This window comes from Doryrhamphus excisus, chromosome 14 (genome assembly GCF_030265055.1).
Source record: "Doryrhamphus excisus isolate RoL2022-K1 chromosome 14, RoL_Dexc_1.0, whole genome shotgun sequence".
NCBI lineage: Eukaryota > Metazoa > Chordata > Actinopteri > Syngnathiformes > Syngnathidae > Doryrhamphus > Doryrhamphus excisus.
Window position 1 is genome coordinate 7,914,579 of NC_080479.1, and position 22,311 is coordinate 7,936,889.

At 48.0% G+C, this 22,311-nt stretch overlaps 3 protein-coding genes across 12 annotated transcripts; 1 reads left to right on the plus strand and 2 right to left on the minus strand.

Annotated features, from left to right (window-relative positions):
- Positions 1–2,521: 2,521 nt before the first annotated feature.
- On the minus strand, positions 2,522–8,435 carry plekho1a (pleckstrin homology domain containing, family O member 1a). Of its 2 annotated transcripts, none has more exons than XM_058047904.1 (10): positions 8,330–8,435; positions 7,655–7,804; positions 6,457–6,597; positions 5,917–6,021; positions 5,755–5,853; positions 5,381–5,674; positions 5,197–5,294; positions 4,976–5,132; positions 4,788–4,900; positions 2,522–4,711 (listed from the first exon to the last, which is right to left on the minus strand). In XM_058047904.1, exons 1-10 carry the CDS (start codon positions 8,354–8,356, stop codon positions 4,087–4,089), a joined length of 1,809 nt encoding a protein of 602 aa, XP_057903887.1. In that variant the 5' UTR covers positions 8,357–8,435; the 3' UTR covers positions 2,522–4,086. The 2 variants fall into 2 exon arrangements, with proteins under 2 accessions (XP_057903887.1, XP_057903886.1); XM_058047903.1 differs by having other exon boundaries at positions 2,522–4,714.
- A 520-nt stretch (positions 8,436–8,955) lies between these two features.
- vps45 (vacuolar protein sorting 45 homolog) lies at positions 8,956–12,731 on the minus strand. The gene is made up of 15 exons (XM_058047547.1): positions 12,475–12,731; positions 12,195–12,329; positions 12,044–12,104; positions 11,895–11,974; positions 11,760–11,828; positions 11,543–11,680; positions 11,356–11,466; positions 11,139–11,273; positions 10,901–11,014; positions 10,256–10,423; positions 10,018–10,176; positions 9,800–9,907; positions 9,613–9,734; positions 9,416–9,547; positions 8,956–9,324 (listed from the first exon to the last, which is right to left on the minus strand). The coding sequence occupies exons 1-15, from the start codon at positions 12,565–12,567 to the stop codon at positions 9,243–9,245; spliced, it is 1,707 nt and encodes a 568-aa protein (XP_057903530.1). The 5' UTR covers positions 12,568–12,731; the 3' UTR covers positions 8,956–9,242.
- A 380-nt stretch (positions 12,732–13,111) lies between these two features.
- Positions 13,112–21,080, plus strand: pogza (pogo transposable element derived with ZNF domain a). 9 transcript variants are annotated; one of them, XM_058047540.1, is made up of 25 exons: positions 13,116–13,153; positions 14,635–14,716; positions 14,812–14,912; positions 14,989–15,043; positions 15,151–15,282; positions 15,365–15,502; positions 15,661–15,737; positions 15,811–15,945; positions 16,024–16,280; positions 16,380–16,537; positions 16,619–16,719; positions 17,096–17,242; positions 17,443–17,577; positions 17,646–17,717; positions 17,801–17,892; positions 18,131–18,283; positions 18,418–18,477; positions 18,569–18,684; positions 18,791–18,839; positions 18,965–19,157; positions 19,225–19,533; positions 19,610–19,912; positions 19,997–20,194; positions 20,264–20,394; positions 20,485–21,080. In XM_058047540.1, the coding sequence occupies exons 2-25, from the start codon at positions 14,635–14,637 to the stop codon at positions 20,939–20,941; spliced, it is 3,651 nt and encodes a 1,216-aa protein (XP_057903523.1). In that variant the 5' UTR covers positions 13,116–13,153; the 3' UTR covers positions 20,942–21,080. The 9 variants fall into 9 exon arrangements, with proteins under 9 accessions (XP_057903522.1, XP_057903521.1, XP_057903523.1 ...); XM_058047539.1 differs by having other exon boundaries at positions 13,112–13,153; positions 15,811–16,280; positions 18,965–19,133; XM_058047538.1 differs by having other exon boundaries at positions 13,113–13,153; positions 15,811–16,280.
- The last annotated feature ends 1,231 nt before the right edge of the window (positions 21,081–22,311 follow it).

Sequence of the window (22,311 nt, forward strand, 5' to 3'; positions counted from 1 at the left end):
AATGAAACAACACAACCCTCCCCCAACACACACACACACACACTGAGCCTAATGAGAACAAACTGTAACACTGACCTGGAACATGTAGGTGTGTGTGTGTGTGTGTGTGTGTGTGCGCGTGTGTGTAAATAAAAGATGTGATGGTGCTGATGATGCCACATGCACAGAAAGAATCAGCGTGAATAATTTAGACTTTTCTCATGTGAACATGACTGCTTCATCTCACTTAAAAACATAAAACCCCATAAGCACGCACGCTAACTATGCTAACATAGCAGCTACAGTATCCACAGCGCTTCGTTTATTCATGGTTTGTGGTGGAGTCATGTCCAATGTAGCGGCCTTCTTTTACCTTGCCGCTGAGAGGGTCGGGCTTGGTTTTCGTGTTTGTGACGCGCTCACAAAGTCGGGGAAGCTTCGGTCATTCCCATAATATTCCTTTAATAAAGACTTGGCTCTGGTGTATCCTCTTGCAGGGACCATGTGTTGGCAGCTGTGAATGAGTTCTTTTGTATACTGTTCCAGGAAGTGTAGTCTATCGTGGTTGTTGGTGGTGTGTTGCGTTCAACTCCGTTTTCAAAGGCTCTGATGAATGTGTGGTACTTGAGAGGGTTGCCATCAAATATGGGGATTTCACGTTTTGGAAGCGCAGATAAGGATTGCTGTTGTATGAGAAGTGATGTCATTTCGTTTTGTTTCCTCATAATGTCCAGTATGCTGTTATTTTGTGTTCCTGCATTTCCTGTGACCATGTCCTGATGCTGTGTGAGAATGATGTGGGTGTTTTGGGAAGTGACTGGATACGCTTGGGGCTCAAGGGGATCTGGGATGCGTTGCGTCACACCAGGTGCGTTAGCGGCATCAGGATTTGTAGCCGATTGTGTAGTTTCGTGTGTGTTTTTACTGTTTGTTTCATGGGCTGTGATGGAACAAATCCAACAGCGTTGGCATGTGGCTGTTTTGATTGTTTCTTTTCCAGGTATGAGTTCATTCCATCAGAGACTTTTGATCTGGATTTACCACAAAGGCTACTTTGTACATCAACAGCCCAGAGTTTTGCCATTTCTTTTGCCATTTCGCCACCCAGTGTCAATTGTTCATGCGTCCTGCGCAGCTTTTCCTCCTCTTCATGCTCCAATGCATGCATTTCCTTTAATAACTTTCCCACTTTTGGATAGATTTAGTAGAGATACTCAATAGTTTTAGGCCACCATTAAATTTACATAAGTACACACAATCTACACTGCTAAACCGCTGCTCAAGCTCTGCAACCATTCTGTCCAGTGGACAGTGATCAATTATATAATAATCATTATTATATTATTAATTAGCCTATTATTATTATTATCATCATTATTCTTCTTCTGATTATTATAGTAATAGGCTAGTATTAGCCTGCCCTATTATATAAAATTATATTAATTATTATATAATTGTATTATATTAATTATATGAATATATTATAATTATACAAAATTTGACAATTTTTTTGTAAAAAAATAAAAAATATATCAAATTATTTAGGGGAAGCTTAAGAACATTTTAGGGGGGCTGAAGTCCCCCTAAAATAGGCCTAATGACGCCACTGGCCCCTTCTTCCTGTTTCTATCTTTAATATAGCTTATCAAATGACTAACTGACAAGCAATATAAATGTATCAGCATCTCTCCTCCAGCGACTTGCCACGAGGTAACACCAGCACGCAAACTCACGCCACGACAACGCTTCAATTAGCCAGCAAGCATGCATTCAATTTAGCACCGCTCTTTTAGTAAGGTGCATCGGCGTCCCAATACGGATTCCTTAAAATCCACGGAAGCAAATATAACAGGTGGCCTACCTGTTTCCAGGTGAGTGCAAGGCGGTGGCGTGTGGCTTAGCTCCTGGCGTGACGCCCAGTTTGGTCGGTTTTGTTGCCATTTTGACTTAACTTGACTTAATATGGCGGCCTGCTTTTACCTTGCCGCTGTGAGGGTCGGGCTTGGCATTACACAAAGATACACAAAGTCGGGAACGCTTCGGTGCGGTTCATTAATTGAGACCGGGGTGGCAAACTGTTGGTGTAAAGCTATATTAGCATAATATAATTCATACATACATTGCCTTTACTCTCTCCTCCCTGTTCGATGACATGCACGTGCCTTTCATACTTCCGCACACGCCCCCCTTCAAGTGACCATGTGACCACACCCTCCACCCCTCTACGGATGGCGACCTAAACCTGTCTCCTTCATCCATATTGACACTTGCTGTGATTGATGGCATGAACACTTCCTGCCTAAAGGGAAGTGACACGACCGCTCCTTTACCACACGCACACACAGATTCGTCATCAAGAAATGTGCATGCATGCATGCATAATGACACACACGCAGAGTGTTTGAGGTGTAATGGAGCGATGTTGCTCGTCTGGCCTACATCTGCTACTCTGCTCACTGACCTGCACACGTGTGTGTGTGTGTGTGTGTGTGTATGTGTGTGTGTTTTACAGCAATGAATCATTTGATGACTCAATGAATCGTTCGCTTTGACAATTTATTTATTGTGCATGTGGTCCAAACAGGACCAAAACACGTGCAGCCATGTTGTTCACTTCAAACACGAACAAGAGGAGAAAATGATCAAAGATGGTTTTGCGTGTCTCACACACGCGCACACACACGCGCACACAACAGGAGCAAGAAAATAGTGGTGACATCAGAAATCATGTGCCAACATCTTGCGACGTAATGGTATCAGACGAGTTGTGTACTTTGGTTGTTGGTGAAAAGATGCACAGGAAAGAGAAGAAGACCAGTGTTAGTTAATAATGTTAAATGTAAAATCATTTATATTATTTTTATTCATTATTTGCTAAAGATGTGTCATCTGCAATGGTTGCATTGTTGTGTTGCTCTGCAAGAGAATCCAGTTTTGGAATTTGGGGCACGTCTTTGATGACATCACCGATCAATAAAGGGGTGACAGGAAGTAGCAAAAAAAAAAAAAAGCAATGGATGTGTCTCAATTGGCGCCCTGCTGTACTTGAAGTGCATAAGTGCGTTCACACAGAGAAGTACGGCAAAATGCAGTGCACTGTTAGTACACTAGAACGGTCGGTGAGTGTGCAGTGCCCCAGACGGCGACGTAACTCCAGTGGTTTCAATTCACAATGAAAAAGGAGAGAAGAAGTGGATGGTAACTACTGCAATCACCTTAAGTGTTGAAGTGCACAATTCGGAAGACAGCCTTAGTCCTGGGAGTGCATAAGCGTGTTACTATTGAGTGCACTCAAAAGGGTCAAAATGGTGAGTGTAGAGTGCTGGAAACCTACTGCCGTCGATAACAGAAGGGGGAGGGACAAACTTGAGTGGTTGCAATTCACTACTAAAAAGGACAGAAGATGAGGAAAAGGGTAAAAATGGTGATTGTCATTTCCAGAAAGTGTGCAAAGACAGTACAATAATGGATTTGGGACAGCACTACACTGTCTACACAGTATACTTATTAAAGAGTAAGTGTGGAAGTGCACAATTTGGAACACAGCCTTAGTATTTTACGTGCATACTAAGTGCACTGTCAGCACTCAAAACGGTCAAAACTGTGAAAGTACAGAGCTGGAAACGTACCACCCTTGATAGCGGAAGGGGGCGGGACTAACTTGGGTGGTTGCAATTGACTATTAGGAGAAAAAATGAGGAAGAGAGTAAATGTTGTGATTGTCATTTCCAGTAAGTGCACGACCACTAATGGATTTGGGACAGCACTACGCCGTCAAAATTCAAGCCCTCAGGAATTGAGTAAACTGTACACTTATTCAAGTGTACTGATGGAAGTGTACCATTTGAGACACAGCCAATGAGCGACAACGAAGAAGACATATTGTTGTTATTGCTTATTATCTCCCTGATGGTCCTACATGTGCACGACTGGAGGACATCACTTCCTGTCTTCCCTGTCAAGTCAAGTAGAAAAATGGAAAAGACGTTTAGAAATCGCTAGAAAGACACGTCTGTCCAGTGCAGTTGTGCTTCTGCAGCCTTCAAAGCTGCGCTGAGCGTCACAGTGCTCAAACAGTGGCATGTTCATCAGGAGGTCAAGTCGGGATCACGGAGACTCGTCCTCGGGCGACGTCACCGCCGTCGCCGTGGCGTCCTCTCCTGCGGGTGAACCGGTGAGATCGGGCGACGTGGGCGTGGAGGTCATCTTCTGGTAGGTCCTCCTGCGCTGGCGCCGCAGCGTCTGGCTCTGCAGCTCCTTCACCTCCTGGAGGACCTCCTGCGCCTCCTGCCAGGAAGACATGGCCTCCACCAGGAGGCGCTCCGCCTCCGCACGCCTCCTCTCCAGCTCGTCCTCCTTCATCTGGGAGGGGGGCAGGGACAGGCGCCGGCTCGTGTCCCGTGATTCCGATGCGCTCTCCGAGTTGGGCTGACTGGTGCAGGATGAGTCATCTCCGCTGTGGAGCGAGGACGACTCCGCCGGCCAATCAGCTGCCACACCGTCCAGGCGTGGGATGCATGGCGGCGATTCCAGAAGCTTGGGCGCCTCCTCCATGTTGGAGCGTTCTTTAAGTTTGGGGGAATTCTTCAGGCGAGGCGACTCGTTGGCTTTGGCTGGAGAGCGAGAGCCTCTGGAGCGAGACGATCCTTTCTTACGGGCTTTGGACCGCCGACATTCCCTCCCTCTCAGCCGGGGCGAGTCACTGCTCCTGCTCCGCGGCGACCCCGACGACCTGCTGAGAGAAACACAACAACATCCAATGCCTGTCCCCGCCCAAATACGACTCAAGTCATGTGACAAAGTCAGACCTGGAATGAGGCGAGTCGGCACCCCTGAGGTGATGAAGACGAGGAGACTCCACGCTCTTCACCAAAGACCAGCTACCTCCTCGCTCGCGCTCTGCTTTGGCCTTTTGCAGCTCCTGACGGACACATGACGCAAGGTGAGACCCTCAAGACCCTGACAAAAAACAGTCCAGACCGGGTCTGAGACCGACCTGCAGTCTCATCTCCTCCAGCAGCTCCTGAGCTCGCTGCATCCTCTGAGCTATGAGGCTCTGCAGCTGACCCACCGGCTGCACAGAAGCCCCGCCCTCCTCTTCGGTAGGACAGCGGCGAAGAGCCGAGCGCAACTCCGAGCGGATCATCGCCGGTCTGCAAAGCAAAGGATGAAATGACAAGAGGAAGGTGGTCAGCGGGGATGTGGACAAATCAGTACCTGGAGGAGAGGACTTCATCCATGGAGGCGCAGCGACTCCGCCCCTGAACGTTGGACCTCTTATCGGGCTGAGGGGTTCTAGACTGATTCTGGAGGACCTGAAAGAAAACACCAGACTCAGGTCGAGAGAAGTGGTTGGAGTCTGTTGGGCTCGACCACCTCACAAAGGGGTCTAAGTCTTCACCTGCAGCTGCTGGCTCTTGTGCACCTTGGAGCCTTCCAGGTGGGAATATTTTCCCCAGGAGCGCTCACTTCCCCTGGGCAGACTCCCAGTCTTCACTTTGGGCTCCTTGGTTCTGACCCGTAACTTGGACACATCAGTGCCTGAGCGCTGACGTCCTCCGACCACCTGACACGCCGCCACCTGGCTGCTGGAACCCACACGGAAGCCGTTGTCCCATGAGTCACATTCCGAGGAGAACCCCTCCTCCTCGGCCACCAGGTCGAGCGTCACCAAGCCGTGACAGGATGTGGACGCCTGGTGGTCCAACAGAACGACATTGAGTGCCTTACGCCAAAATCTAGGACTGCTTGAGACCACCAGAAGGGTCGCAGTACCACAGTCATGAGGTGTCCTCTGGTGGGAAGGCGACGTCCTTGCGGGATCTTGGCTCTGTCTCTGGTGGGATGGACCAACACGTCCTCCTCCATGGTCACCTGCACAGAGAAGGTCATCTTCACAAGTCCTCTATGTGGGCATCATCTACGTGTGTAGCGCACCTGGTCTAGGACGCGGTTCTTGGCCCTGACGATGGCCACATTGAGCGCGTGGACCCATGACTCTTTCTCCTCTGGACTGACGGCCAGGAAGACCAGGTTGGGAACCTGCAGGAGGACATGTGACGTCAGAGCTGGGCAGGAGGACAGGAAGATTGCTGTGATGATGATGATGATAATGACATCACACAACAAGCAGAGGAAGACGTTCTGACGCTCAGCAGGGATTATCCTGCTCCCGCTCTGACACGCTAATGGGATTCTGTGGATTAAAGCTTTTTACTGGGAAAAAACCCAAAGGCAGCGGCTCAGCCAATCAGAGTGTGGAAGCATGTTAAAGCCCACCCACCACTCTGGATCAAAATCCACCAATGAGGACACAGCGAGCGTCAGGCGGGGTTCGTCCCGTAAATCTCTTGGAGGACGGACTCCTAGAAACACTGAAAGATTCCACTTTGGAAGCTTTGGGATCAGCGGGAAGGAAACACCTCAAAAGTGTCCTCCATAATGTGTCCTCCATCATGAGGACATGAGGGCACTGACCGTGTTTCCGGGCTGCCTGCAGCGAAGCAAAGTGAAGCGACTGTGGTTCTTCTTGCTACGACTCTTCGCCTTCCTCAGCTCCTCCGAGCGCTCGTAGTCAGCCAGGTCGAAGACTTCCTGCGCCTTGCGCTCGTCCCTCACCTGAGACACACACACACACACACAGGTTAGCGAACTCCAAAGGAGTGCTTGCTGGTTTGCAGTTTTTCAAAACCACTGATGCTGTTCTGGGTGTTACCATGGTTACTATAGTAACACCTCCACAACGGCGTGTTGCTGTAGTGGAGGTCAATGACCTCGTGTGTGTGTGTGTGTGTGTTACATAAGAAGATGACAACACAAACGTGTCAATAATGTGCGACAATACTTGACAGTATGTGTGTGTGTGTGTGTGTATCTTACATAAGACCATGACAATGTGTCAATAATGTGTGACAATATTTGATACAAATGTTAACGAAAATGTTTGTGTGTGTGCATGTTTGCTCACACTAACAAACTGTGTTTTTGTGTATCTGTGTGTTTTTGATGCGTGTGTGTGTGTGTTTGTGTATCAACGCATCAGTGTGTACGCTTGTGTAACGCTTGTGTAAGTGTGTGTGTGTTTTTGTATCATGCGTATTTGTGTATCTGTGTGAGTCTGTGAGATTATGAATCTGTTTGCTGTGATTGGCTGGCGACCAGTCCGGGGTGTACACCGCCTCTTGCCTTAAGACAGCTGGGATAGGCTCCAGCGGTAGAAAATTAATGAATGAATGTGTTTGTGTATCAGTGTAGTTTGTGCATCATTGTGTTTGTGTGTCAGTGAGTGCTTTTGGGAATCAGTGTTTGTGTATCAGTGTGTGATTGTATACGAGTATGTTAGTATGCGTTTGTGTATCAGTGTGTGTGTCTTTGTATATCAGGGTGTTAGTGTGTGTGTGGGTTTGTGTATCTCAACGTGATTGTGTATTGGGTGTGCTTATGTGATTATGAGTGTGTGTGCATGTGTGTGTGTGATTTCATGTTCATCAGTGTCTTGGTGTGCGTTTGTGTGTATGAGCTGCAGGCTAAGTTGTGTCACATGATCTTTGATTCAGTCGCACGTGTTGACTGCTCATCCAGCAGCCTCTGTGTGTGCATGTACGTGTGCATGTACGTGTGCATGAGTGTGTACATGAGTGTGTGTCGTGTCCTGGCAAGAGGGGGCAGCCCTCACCTCCTTGTCTGAGATGAACAGGTGGTCTCCTCTCAGGACCACATAGCGAGTCCTCCACAGCTCCCTGAAGATCCCGCGGCCGCAGAACTTCCTGATCCAGCCCACCTTCTCCGGCTGCTGGGGGGCCGGATGTCCTGAGTCCTGTGGCCCCTGAGGGACGACACACGGATTCACATGCTGGCATGCGTTAGCATGGTGGGTTAAATTCTGCGCCCCGACTGGAGGGAACACCCTCACGTGAAGAAGGACCTACTTTCATGATGTCACAGCTCCTTTAGCCGTTAGCTTACCATGTTCTTTCAGCACATATGTGTTCTTTTCATGATTATTACAACACTATTTTAATAATAATTGCAGTGCATCTGCAACAAGCCGCCTTTCACTCTGATCTGCTTATAAACGTGACGTCCATGCAGTTAATGTGATATGATCATTTCACTACTTTATTATCATAATTATAACATATTTATATTATATGGCATCATGATAAAATTAGCAGTGAGTGTACATACCCAACATGACATCAGTCACTAGCCACTTCATTAGGTACACTAATCTACAGATACAGATGTTTCCAATATTTTGACCCAGCTGACTGACAGTGATCGTCATCTTTGTGAGGTGATTGGCGTTCATAATGAAGATGATGCTGATGTGGGACGAAGGTGTTCCTACCTGTCCTCCGTGCTTGCTCTTCTTCATGCTCGCGGGATGCAGCTCGGCTTCTTCTTCTTCTTCCTCAATCGTCTGTTGTCCTCCCTGCGCGCGCGTGTGCGGCAGATGCTTCCCCCCTCGGCGTGCGCGCGCTCGACAAACGCGCACTTTAACCTACATTAGGAGTGCGCGCGACGTCGCCATCTAGCGGCAAATGTACGTGTGTACATTCCATAACAAAGGCACTCGTTATTGTTGACAGGGTTGTACGGTAACAAAGCAAGCATGAATACTTGGTTACTGATCATTTTTATATATTTGTACTTTACTTTGTGGTCGGGCCGAATTTACTTTTACTGTAGGCTACTGCAACATTGATAAGCCCGATTTATCGCCAGTGAGCATCTTTACTACTCGTTACCTTTCGGGTTTTTTTGGCAGCCAATGGCTGCAAGAAGTACTAAGACGCCACGCCCCAATCAAGCCAAACAGTAATAAGGCGGTGTTTGATTAGCTCTTGTTGTACGGCCCCAATATAGACCGGAAGTTACGTCCTAGCTTGTAGCATTATCGGATTCAAATGCTAAATGGACATCGGTAGCTAATATTGCTTTGTTTTGAACAAGTAGAAAACAGCGTAAACTTGCTTTGTTTGTGTTCTAAACATCAAGACATTTACTTTCTGTAGTTATGTTATAATACTTAATACTTATATAATCACAACACTTATAATACTTAAATATAACTGATTCCGCTACTTTAAGACTGTGTATTGATGACACTAGAAAAAAACAAAATGGTATTTCCATTGCACTAAAAAAGTGAAACAACGTGAAATGTTATGTCGTTTAGTCACATTGAATGATAAATACAAGATTAGTTACACTGTCACAACAACAACAACAAGGAATGTCGTTTTTGTGTTAGGTGGGGCTCAGCGTCGGTTGCCTTGACGGCTGATGCCTTGTGCTCTGTCGCTGCTGCCACTCATTGCTGACATCACTTCCTCCAGGAAGCTAGGGGGAGGAGAGGGAAGGGTAAAGAGCACCAGCAGACATGCCTTTGCCCTATGCGTGTGTATATGTATGTGTATATGTGTATGTGTACCTCTTGGTGTTGAGCACGCTACTTCCTCCTAGCACCATCCGTACACCTGGTGTGCTGCGATTCATGTTGTAAACAGTCAGAGCTTCTTCATACGTGGCGCCTCCAATCACGAACACGATGATGTCCTGGGGCCTACGTGCACACATACGCACAGTCATGTCATGCAGAGTCATGTGACACCTATTGAGGACAATCACCTGTCTCTGAGGCTGCTGGCTCCAAGATAAGGAAACTGACTGTCCTTCAGACGGCCTTTGACCAGCTGATCCAAAGTTTCGTGAAGAAGAGGCTGATGTTGTGTGTACACGTTCTCCACACCCTGCAAAAACACACACACACAGGTGTCACATGATGCGCAGCACACACCCACCCAGTGTGTCTAACCTTGAGGCCTTTGAAGAACTGCTTGGTGATGGCCACAGCATCCGTTGGCGTGATGAGGTCACTTCCTCGCACCCTCTTCCCGCCATACTCCACCACACACGACACCATCTAACACATACCCACAAGCGTATGTGACATCATACCAGGGTAGTGGTAACAGTCTTGCAAATGTTCTGGGACCTTTTCCTCTCACACAAGTCAGTTTCACACATCATCACCTTCCGGTGGCGCTCGGACACGCCCCTTCGGCTCAGTTCGTCCATGAGAGCGGGAAGAATGCTGTTGCTGTGGCGCTCGTACCTTAGAGCATAGAGCATGACCAGACGCACGGCGTCCAGCTCGGACACACGAGGGTTCTGAAGCAGGCGACGCACACTCTGGAAATACATTTTCAAAAAAATATACTTAGTTTTCCTTTCTAGATGCACATGTGAGTGGAGGTGTGACGGCGGTCACCTGCTGAGCGCTGGAGTGGTCGTTCTGACAGGCCAGCTCCTGCTCTACTTCCGACACCTCCATCAGGTGACGCTCCGACACCAGGCGGGACAGCTCGCCCACCACCGTCACATGTTTGGACACAGTGCCAGACATCTTCTTAAACTGCGGGTAGTTGTCCACAAAAGCCTGGAAGGGGAGGGGTCAGCGCACAAAGAATTGGGCTGTGGCTCAAACAGAATACTTCTGTCATTACAAAAAGTATTCAAAAGTATACTGTATAAAACTGTACTTAGTTCCTGAGGGCACCAATTTTGCAGTGTAGCCCTGCCCCAAATCCACTACGGTCATTGCCGCTTACTGGAAAAGACGATCGTAGTTAGTCCTTTGGTTTCGTAGCTAAGATGGCAACTACTGAGGGTGGGAAGTGTCTCTCACTGTGCACTCATCATTTTGGCTGTTTTGAGTGCAACATGTATACTGACAACTCTGAAACGATTAAATATTGCCATTTTCATTTCCGGTAAAGGCGCCACGGCACCACTACACTGTGAAAATTAGCACCCTCAAAAGCTACTGTAAATACACTGTGGACAGAGTCTACTTAGTGAAGTTTAAGGGCAGAAGTGCATTACTTGAAACACCCGGCATTGGACTCTGTGTTACCTTCATGTCAGAGATGGACTCCAGCTTCTGCTGGCCCTTAGGTTTCTTCTTCTGGAAGTCCTCCATCAGGTTCTTGATGTTGCTGCCAATCTCGCCAAAGTTCAAGTACAAGTTCTAGAAAACAAAACATTCTTGTCCTTTTTCACATCCAAATATACTGTATCTCAACAAATTTTATTTTTGACAATATGCCGAGGGACACTGGAGCTTAAGTCGAGGTGATTTAAATCAGACTCACGTTAGCATAGAACTCGTCGTTCTCGGCAGACAGGACCACCTCTCGGAGGTCTTTGCTGATCCCAGGAACTCTGGACAGGTCAATGCGGTTGTTGTTGAGCCCCAGCAGCTCGTGCACCATGGCCTGATAGGTCCACTGGCGGGCCACACACACACGCACACACACAACTCAGCTGAGCCACGTTAAGCTGAGGTCATGGCGTGTTGTGGTGACTCACCTGGTTGAGCAGCGGTGTGATGGCGTCGTCACTTCTGTCCAGGATGAGCAGCAGGGGCGGGACTTCTGTCTTCCTGAAGTCGAACAGCTCATACTCCTTGGTGATGATTTGCTGCACAGAAGAAGAAAGGGGATGTCAAAGGTCAGCGTGAGGCAGCTGGGGGCGAGGAAATGCTGCTGTTGGAAACCTTGACGCTCTCGGCCAGACGTTTGGACATGTCGGAGGACAGCTGGTAGCGGATCATGGGACATTTCTTGAGGGCCAGCAGGACGGAAGTCAGGCCCTGTGTGCAGCGATGCAACATGGACGGCTCCCAGATCCGCCCCTGACACACACACACACACACACACGCAGAGCACATGAGACATAGCATCTATGGGAGCACTAGGGGGCGGTGCTCTCACCCTGGCCACGCCTTGCAGGTTGAGGGAGAATAGGTGTGGATTGACAGCGATGAAGTCTCCATAAAACTCCTGTGGACGTACACACAGGTCAGTGCCATGTCGGTGGACCCAGAGCAAACAGGAAATTTGACTCACCTGCACTTCAGCGACCACTTCCTGTTCATCAGCCTCAGCAAGAGCTTTGATTTCACTTTTACTGATCACATTACTGAAGTCTGACACACACACACGCACAAGTGTGAGGAACGTAAACAGTTATGGAGTGCAGCTGAGTGTGTTCTTACAGATGAAGTATACGCTGTACTTTGGTCTCCTCAGTTCCTGGATGAGATGTTCCACATTCTCCTGCAACAAAAACATGCTTCATATTCTTACTCTTTGCTTTAATGTCATTTTTATTACTATTATTGTTGCTTCTACAACGGTAAAGTGTACCTTTGTCGGTCTGAGGAAGCAGATGGCCTTCAAGTGTTTCATGCTTTCTCTATTTTGAGAGTCGATGCGCTCAAAGAGGTAGACCTCCTTCTGCAGGATCTCAGATTGTGTGTACACCATGCTCACTATGCTGGTCTACACACATACACACATGTAACAACATGAGGTCTATTGGTGACTGTAGGAGACATTATATCGCCGCCTGAATACATATGGCATGTAAACAGCTGTTATGTTGCTAGATAAAAGATGATTTAGTTTAAGTGCAACTGTGCCCCACCGTCTCCTTGTCCATGAGCAGCACCTTCATCCCTGCTCCGCTGCTCTCGATCATCTTGGAGACGTACTGCTTCACCGCCAGAGTCACGTTCATGGCGGACACCCTGGCTCAACAACAACCGCTGAAAGCAAAAGCGGGGCTCTGTGTGAGCCTCGGAAGGAGAAGAAAAGCAGTTATTTAGCCTGCCTCTGGAAGCTGCTAGGACGACACCGTCCGACTACTTCCGTATTGGTGATGACGTCAGTTATGCGTCGGTGCGTGGTCACGTGATTGCTGCCCGCTATCTCGAAGCTAAAGTGGATCGCTCAAAGTATCTCCTGCAGCATTCATAAGTGCTTTATTTGTTAAGTGTTTTGTTTAACACATATTTTGGTATAGATGTGTATTCGTATGTTTTACATGTTACGACCCGGTAGGCTTTATAGGCGATGTACAGAAACGTTACCACAGCTAGCACAACTACAACAGCTGGGTGGTGAATAAGAATAAAAGTTATTGGACATAGGAGCAATCACATGAGGGCTTTCGGGGCAAAAAGATTAAAACGAGCGCTACTAATACTATGAGTTCAGTATAGTTATTTATGCACTACTTATTTGGTCACATAATTGCATTTAATAAAAAGGGAAAACAACCGTTTGTTGATTCTTACATTGTTTTATCAGTTGTCCATGAACAGGTTTGTTAATTTGTTCTTATACTTTTTTTTCATTAGATGTTTTTTCTTAAAATCATGTGTTTTATCCTGCTTACGTTCATGGCCGACAAGTTAAAGACAGCCTCATTCAAGGATCTCGAAAATATCAAGCCAAAAGTATCGGTATCAGTATCGATAGTGCCATCATATTCACTTGGTATGGATCGTACCAAAATTTCCAGAAAAAAAACAAATTAACCAATAGCAAAGATTTCATGTAGCTTTTAAGTCTTCTCCTTGCATTTTTATGTGTAATGACTGTTACATTAAATGGAATCACATTAAAATCTCTTCAGACACATTTTAGTCCCGAGTCACTCGTGAAATGTAGTTAACACGGGTATGTTTACGTCCACATGCTAATAGCAGTTAGCACGTTGTATGAATATTTATTCAATATTTGGTCATAGAAGAAGTCTAGACTCTTACATTCTATACAGTAGGCGCCAGTACTCTTTCGTGGTGTTTTGCACCCCGCGTACACATGTATATGCCACACTGATTTGTGTTTCAATCGTATTAACAATTTGAATTTGTAGCTAGCTGTTAGCATAGCTCGACAAGCTAATATCCCTCCGCCCAACTACGACGCAACACGAGGGGGAGCGGAAGAACACAGACACAGCAGCCATATCACACAGCGTCAGACAGCGTGCCGACTGCTAAACTGCTAGCCGCTAGCTGCCAGTCAAAGATCAGTTTCTTGCTTTGTTTGTGGAAAAGACGCCACTTTGCGATTAGAATTTCACTCAATTAAGACTTTATTCGAAACTTTAAAGCTACAGAAAAGGTAAGGGAAAGTATGACTCACTTTTTCAAACGACTATTTTACAGAGTTGTTACAGTGGTTCATTTAGCTGCAGGGCTAGCTTGGTTAGCCTGTTAAGGTTAGCCGGCTGAGAGGGAGGAGGGTGGGTGGGTAGACACACATTGACACACATAGCTTGTTTACTGCCGTTCACCTTCGCCAAAAATTCTATAGAACGCACATGAACATCTTTAATACATTCAAACACATTGTTGTCCGCGATGAAGTTAACTTTGTAACATTTTAGCCAACTAGCTTAGCTTGCTAACTTTAATGTGTTGTATTTTATTAGCTTGAGCTGAAGCACTCTTCTTTAATTGGCATGTGCTTATTTGTTTTAACAAAAAAACAACACAAACGAGCAATCATCGCCGTTATAATGTAGACTGAATGTAGAATAATAACTTATGTTTTAACAACAATAACAACACAGTGTGTGTCAATTTGCAAATGGTTGTGTACTAAGATCGTATAGGTCATAGACTAGTTTACTGCTGGTACATAATAATATATTAGATTGGATGTTTTCAGTGTGATAGTAATGTCCAACATATTAGTTATTACATTTTTATTATTTTAGTACATTCAGCTCTGATACTGATCAGTATTTATTTTGTGTTGACACACAGTTGAATACAATATCTTTGATGGGCAGATGATGGAATCCATGGATGCAGATTCCGACTCACTGATGGAATATGACGAGGCGGAGCAAGAAAAGGAGTTCCCTGAAGAAGGTGAACATTTTTTGCCCCATCAGTGTGGCTTCACACGGCAGGCACTCTAAACATGTCAGCAGCATGTCGTTATTAGCCAGTTTTTGTTCCAGCAGACGAGGATGTAGATATGAAAGAGGACGCCCCGGCAGTGAGAGTCATCCCCATCCCACTGCTGTCCGTCAACAGCCCCCAAACACTCAACAACACAGTGAAGGTAACTTTGCGGTTCTAAGTGCCCTAACTCTGCTTTCATCACCCTGTCCTCTTATTCTGTTTTTTTGTGTGTTTAGCCATCCGGCTCCCTTCTCAGTTTCATGGTCAATGGTCGCCATGTTCCCCCTGCAGGTGAGTGCACTCGGCCATTGGTTGCTGGTCACCACTTGAAACGCTGTGAAACGCTACATCTTGTACAGTATATGCTGTGTGTGAATAAGTCCACCTTGATCCTATAGGGGGCAGAACAGAGCTGAAGCTGCACTTTCACCCTGGCGGCACATCCAGCGGCTTTGTCACAGTTCAAGTGACACCCGCTGCCGGCGTCACATCGTCACCTCCTCCTACTGAGCCCACCCCAATCATCACAGGTACAGCTGTCGTCCACGTTCGTGAGCATCAGTACATCAACAACTTTACGATCGGGCTCCCGTTTGTGTGTTTGTGATCCAGGTGTAGTTTCGGGTGAAGCTGCTCAGAAAGTTTTTAATGAGCACAAGCTGAACGTTATTTCCCAGAAGCATGAGCCCAGTGACACTCCCCCCCACTTCCCACGCCGATCTGCACTGGCCAAAACAGGCATATCCAAAGGTTTGTATCCGTGTTTAATAAAAGCATTTTATTACACTTTATTACTGTGAAATTACACACCATGCTTTGCTACCTTTTAACAGCTGGTGGTCCATGAAGCTACTAATAGGAAAACGACATCATGCAACTTTTGTTGTTTTTGACGTGTGTGCTTTCAGGTCCCATCCGTCCTTTCAAATGTCTCGTGTGCTCTTCTCAGTTCAAACTGATCCCAGCGTTGCGAGGGTTCATATGTGTAAGTCCGAGCTGAGACCAGTATGCAGACAAAAGAAAGACATCACATGACCTTCTTGTCCACCACCCCACAGCTGTGCAGTCCAACCATCGCTGAGAGTCTGCAGAAGATGAAGAAGCAGCAGCAGCAGAAGAAGAAGAGACACAAGAGGCACAAAGAGAAGAACACCTGCAAAGTGTCCAGGACGCATACGGCCGCCGTGTCTTCTGTCAGGCTGTCCTCCATGAACATCTCCATGAATAAACTTGTTTTAAGGTATAGGTCACATGACGTCTTTGTCCCTCAGACTGACGTCACCCTGAAGACACCCCTCCTCTCTGATGATGCGCTCCCAGAGCAGTTGGCCAGCCCCACCCCTCCCGGCACCCCGCAGCTCATCCAGGAAGAACCAGCCCATCCTGGAAAACTGGTCATAATGTTGGACGAGTTCTACTATGGATGTGATGCTGGACAGAGCCGCGACGCAGACCATCTGCATGTGGTCAGGCATTTGGGAACGTACCGCTGCATCTACTGCCTTCAGACGCTCCTCAACAACATCAAGTCAGACAAACACCCACATGTCATCACCAGTGAGGTCTTTACCTTTCAACTTTCTTTAATTTGACTTTTTCTGCCCCACCCCGCTCGCCACTGCCTCAGACTGATGTCACACATGAAGATGCACGCTTCCAAGATGGCCGAACAGGACCAAGGCGTGGATTCTGTTTCCTCTTGTCCTGACTGCTTCCGTCGCTTCAGCTCTTCGTTTGCACTGCAGTGCCACATGGAGACTGTTCATGCTCAATACGAGTCCAGTGGTTAGTCTGTCTCCCTCTCTTACTCTCACACACACACACAATGGCAGTGTGCAATCACATAATCCTGTGTTTGTTTTACAGCCAAATGTAAGATTTGTGAGCTGAATTTTGGCAGTGAGCCATCCTTACTGATACACATGAAGACCACTCATGAAGCAGGAGAGATGCCATACGTCTGCCAGGTGTGATGCACACACACACCACACACACACACACACACACCACAGACAGGTCATGATAGGCCTGTCACGATAACAACTTTTGCCGAATGCTAATTGTTTTATAAAATTATTGGGCATCAATGATATTGTCAACATTATTTAGAGACGTTAAACATTAATTTCTCAATAGTATTTCAGAAACACAATCAGCTTTATTCGCCTCTTCTTGGCTCTCAACCTCGATGGAGGGCAGACACGACACCAATGCACATGGCCGGCAAAATCATAGACTTAGTTTTCACTTATCGTGTGGTTAGTTGACTCATCGATTATTGTGGCTGTCGTTGTTGTTGACTTGTGTGTGTGTGTGTGTGTGTGTGTTCGTGTGCACGGGCAGGTGTGTGACTTCAGGTCGTCCTTCTACTCAGACGTGTGGAATCACTTTGAGGAGGTTCACGCTGACACCAAAAACCTGATGTGTCCTTACTGTCTGAGAGTCCTACAGAGCAGCTCCTGCTACCAGCAGCACATTGCTAGACATCAGGTACACACACACACACACACACACACACACCTCAGCTGCACGGTTTGTACCCTGAAGTGACCTAATGATGAATGAATGTATGAAATGGTTTATCTGTTTACAGCATGCTTGACTTCATAAATAATGTTGTCATACCACCATATTTCAACCTTCTGTGTGTGTGTGTGTGTGTGTGTGTGTGTGTGTGTGTATTTTTGCAGGAAAAATTTGCGTTTGGCTGCGATAAGTGTCGTCTTCACTTCCTGTACATTAAAGAGCGTCTGCAGCACAAACAGCTGCATCACAGCACACACATCACTCCTACACAACTCACAGAACTCAAGCCGGGAACCAAGGTACTCCTGTAACCACATGAAGACCAGCACAACAGGTTTTAAGTGTGGGTATGCACGTGTGTGTGTAGGTGACGATCAGGACGTACTCCGTAGTCGCAGAGAATGAGAAGGGTCGCACTCGAACGCTTGTCCCATGTAAGGTCAGTGGGAAGACTGCTTGTTTTTCAGCTCTTAAATTAACTTCTCACTTTTCTCACGCTTTTCTAACTCTTCTCTGCTCCAGGTGGTCGATGTTGAGGACGCCCTGCCTCCACGGGAAACTCTAAAGAGGAAACCAAGGGAGAGTTTGGGACACCTGCTCTCCGACCTCAACAGGTACACACACGCAAACACCAAATAAAAAAATCTTCAGTGGACAAGCCAATCAGCGGTTGGAGTTAGTTAGTTAGTAGTCTCTAATAGGGATGCTCCAATGCGGCCAGGACCGATGAACTGTTCATTTTTATCAGTGGCCAATCAATCGGGGCATCCTTAATCTGTGGTCTGTCTTCATGCGTGATGATTTAGTTCCTGTAACTAATAACTTTTTTTTTTTTGCTTCCCCATATCTTAGTGAGGAGGACGATGTCGTTCGTCCTACCTGCCGGTGTGTGGAGTGTCTGAAGTACATCGAGAAGTTCACTGCTCACTTCCCGTCTGTGGTCCACTGCTCATTGTGTACGTTCACCACGTGCTGCTCCTGTGCCTACGCCAACCACATGATCGAGTAAGCGTGTTCTCTCTCTCTCTCTCTCTCTCTCACACACACAGACAGACAGACAGACACACACACACACACACTCTCACACGCACACGGCATGTAATCGTCAGTCATCTGCATGTTTTTCATTGTCCCGACAGCGAGCACACCCTCTCCAAGAAGAAGCCTCGCTACCCCAGCATCTTCCAGCTGCACAAGAGGTGAGTCAGCCAATCAGCTTCCATCTTGAAGTTAAAGGAGACACCGTGCTCATCCTCTGCCCATATATGTGTGTGTATGTTTGTGCGTCAGGCTGCAGGAGGAGTTGAGTTGCATGTCATGTTCGTATTGCACCTACATAGGAGACCTGATGGCCGCTCACCTGATTAATCAGCCAGGGCACCTGTGTGTCACGTCAGGACACTCTAGTAAGACACACTACTACCCCAACACACACACACACACACACAAATATCCTTCTGTAGTTGTTACAGTTGTGGCTTTGGGTCATGTGGTCATGTTGTGATGTTACAGAGAGGATCTCAAAGGCTGATAACAAATCACCAACGTGGAGCTCTCACAGGTATTTTCTGTCTACTTCCTGATTCCTGTCTTATCATCACCGGCATTTTAAATGATCCCTCGACTTGGTTTGATTGTATTATAACTTGTTTATAGTTATGTTCTACATGTTTTGATTTTTTGCAGTGTAGCATCACCAAAGGATGTTGGAGGAGCTTTCGTCCCCATCCACCTGCTGCCATCCCATCAGCCCAGCCACCAGCTGTCAATCAAAGCTCTCACCTCCCCCTTCACCCTGTCCTCTCCTGCCGCCATGACGATCAAGGTCCTGAGGCCCCTCTCACAGCCTGAAGAGGTGAATGAGAAAAGAAATGCGGCAGTAAGTTTGCACGGCCACGCCCCTCACGCCACTGTCAAGCCAAGATTGACTCTTGGTTTCTTCGCAGATGCCTCTGTCGGTGAAGTTGCTGCCATCGCAAGAGCGCCTCCAGGCTTACGAGGAGTGGGAGTGGCGGGTGGCCAGGTGGGTGCTGACTCGGCGCGAGCAGCAGCTGCATATCAGCAAGGACGTGCTGCTGCAAACCGGCGAAAGCGTGGTGCGGGGCGACGACCGCGCCGCTGAGAGTTACCGGCGGGTCGTCGACTTCCTGTTCCACCAACCGCAGCCGAGCAACAAACATGGCCACCTGCCCAGGAAGGTCCTGTTGGAGGTCATGGAGAACAGCCGGACCTTCATCCTGTCTCTGTGCTCACAAGTTAGTAAAGACGGCGACAGACGTGATAGTGTAACGTAGCTGCTTGTCATGTGACCTGTTGTCATGTGACCATCAGATCCAGAGTGCAGCTCTTCTTCCTCGCAGCGTCGGCTTCATGGATGAGCTCTCGATCTTCGTGAACGTGGACCAGTTCTCCCGCCAAAACCCGGCAGCCTTTAAGCTGCTGGGCTTGCCCGGCGAGACGCCGCTGTTTGACGTGGTTCTGTCCGCTCTGTCCGACGGGACGTCCCTCACGCCCATGCTCTTCTTTCGAGGAGAGCCGATAGACATTCCCGAAGGATTCCCGGACAACGTGCTGCTGGAGGCGCGGCGTGGCGGCTTCACAGATGCAGAGCGCCTCCATTTGTGGACCGAAAAGGTGCAGAGTCTTTTGAACGACGCCACTGCTTAGACTCGTGATATCACGCGCTGCCTTTCTCTCTCTCTCTCTCTCTCTATCCAGGTGTGGCGCCTCCGCCCACAGTCCAACAAGTCCAAGTCCCTGCTGATGGTGGATGTCTATCGAGGTCACGTGACAGACGGCTTCAAGAGCGGCCTGAGCGCCACCTCCACAGATGCCATCTTTATTCCCGCCGGGTGCTGCTCCCGCCTGCAGCCGCTGGATGTGTGTGTGAAGCCCGTTCTCCACAACTTCCTGCAGGTACCCAGAATGCAGAATGCTTGAAACTCTTGTAGAACATACAAGCCCGAACGTGGTCTGCTTCTGCAGGGCCGCTGGAATCATCTGGTGTGCAACGGTGGTCTGGATGGTCTGGGTCTGGGCCAGCTGGCTTTGACTATGGCCTGCTGGCTCAGCGAGGTGTCGTCCACCCTGAGCTCCGACGCATGCATCTTGAAAAGGTCTGTAGAGCAGGAGAGCGCTCCACTCCATCTGGCTTCTTGCTTCAGCCTTTCTAGTCCTCATCGCGTGTCGCTGTGGTAACTCCTCAGGTCCTTCGCCTCGGTGTGTCACCTCCAGAAGGAGCAGAAGGACACTGATGTGATGATCCAAATCTTGACGGGCAAGCTCATGCAGCCTGTTCCTTCTCCTCCACCTCCTAAATCACTGCACTTCCTGCTGGTGCTGCACGAGCCCAACCAAAGCCTGGACCAGAAGCACAACTCTCAAGGGGGCAACCCTCAAGGGGGCAACCCTCAAGGGGGCAACCCTCAAGGGGGCAACCCTCAAGGGGGCAACCCTCAAGGGGGCAACCCTCAAGGGGGCATCTCTCAAGGGGGCATCTCTCAAGGGGGCATCTCTCAAGGGGGCATCTCTCAAGGGGACATCTCTCAAGGGGACATCTCTCAAGGGGACATCTCTCAAGGGGACAACTCTCAAGGGGACAACTCTCAAGGGGACAACTCTCAAGGGGACAACTCTCAAGGGGACAACTCTGAGAACACATAAAGAAGTAAACTGTGTCACAATGGCGACTCCTGGTGGTCGTGTCTTATTGTTCGCTTATGAACTTCATGTTGAATTCTGAGAATTTTCTTTTACGTTTATCAAATAAAGAGAATGTTTAATGGAACCGCTCTGAGGGTTCATGAGTCCATGTTGATTCCAGAGAGGGGCGTGCGGGTGGGTGCGTGTGCGTGCGCGTCTAAACCATGACAAGCTTGTTCTCGCACGCAGCGTGTCGGAACATGAAACGTTCCTGATGTTGCAGTTAAATTTAGACTCCATGAGAACACCCTGACTTTCCCAGCATGCCCTGGGGCGAGGCACCAGCCCCTGGAGGACACCATCATCAGCTGGGAGATGCATGATGGGAAGGACATCCGTGCCCTCTGACCCCTGCTGTGCTGGGAAGGGCTGAGGGCGTGTGTAAAGATGAAATTGTCTTCCGCACCCACCGAGTGATGGGAGCAGGATGCCGTGTTGTCATTTCGGAGTTTCTTTGTGTTCGGTCATATTGTGTCCCCAACTTCCTGTTGCATTGTGTTGAGAGGAAGCACTATTCACACATTTGCAGGATACCTACGTGCTTCGTGTGAGATGAGGTGAGGTCATTATTGCTGTTCACTAAAAATGCCATGTCAGCAGCATCTGGGTGATGAAATATTATTTCATTTAGCATTATTGGATTCATATTTTCGGATTAGGAAAAGAAGTGATGCCAGTGGCATCCATGTTGAGTTGTCGTTTATTAAGTTCTGGGAAAGACGGCAAATAGCCTCCTGCTAACATTCATGTTCTCAGATTTCGGATCAACATTTCCGATCAACAGAACGGAAGCGACTTATGGTGAACGAGGTGTCTTTTCTGCGGGAAAACTTTTTTTTTTTTTACCAAAAATCCCCTTATGCTGAATGCCAGATGTGTGGGGGTTTACTGTACTTCCCGTTTATGCCTGTTGATGCTTTGTTTTGCAGGCATCATTTTTTAAAGCATCCCGCGGCCCGATTAGGCCCTGCCCACAGACCGTTACCAGGCCCGGGCCCCGGTGGTTGGGGACCCCTGCTGTAGCGGACAATGACCTTCCTCCAACCATTCCCAGCATGCACTCTGAACCTCTGCTGGCTTTCACACAGACGTCCGCCCTTTCTCCTCCTGTAGGCATGGATCCCTGACCTCTGACCTCATCGTGTTTTATTTTTAAGTTATGGATGAGGATGACATCACTAACGAGCACACAATCAGGTGCACTGGCCTGAGAACGGAAAATAGGACTGTGTGTGTGTATGTGTGTGTGTGTGTGTGTGTGTGAGTCCATTGTTCAGCTTCCAGCTGTGCTGCAGTCCAACAAAGAGTTTGTCTTCCACCCACCGCTGACT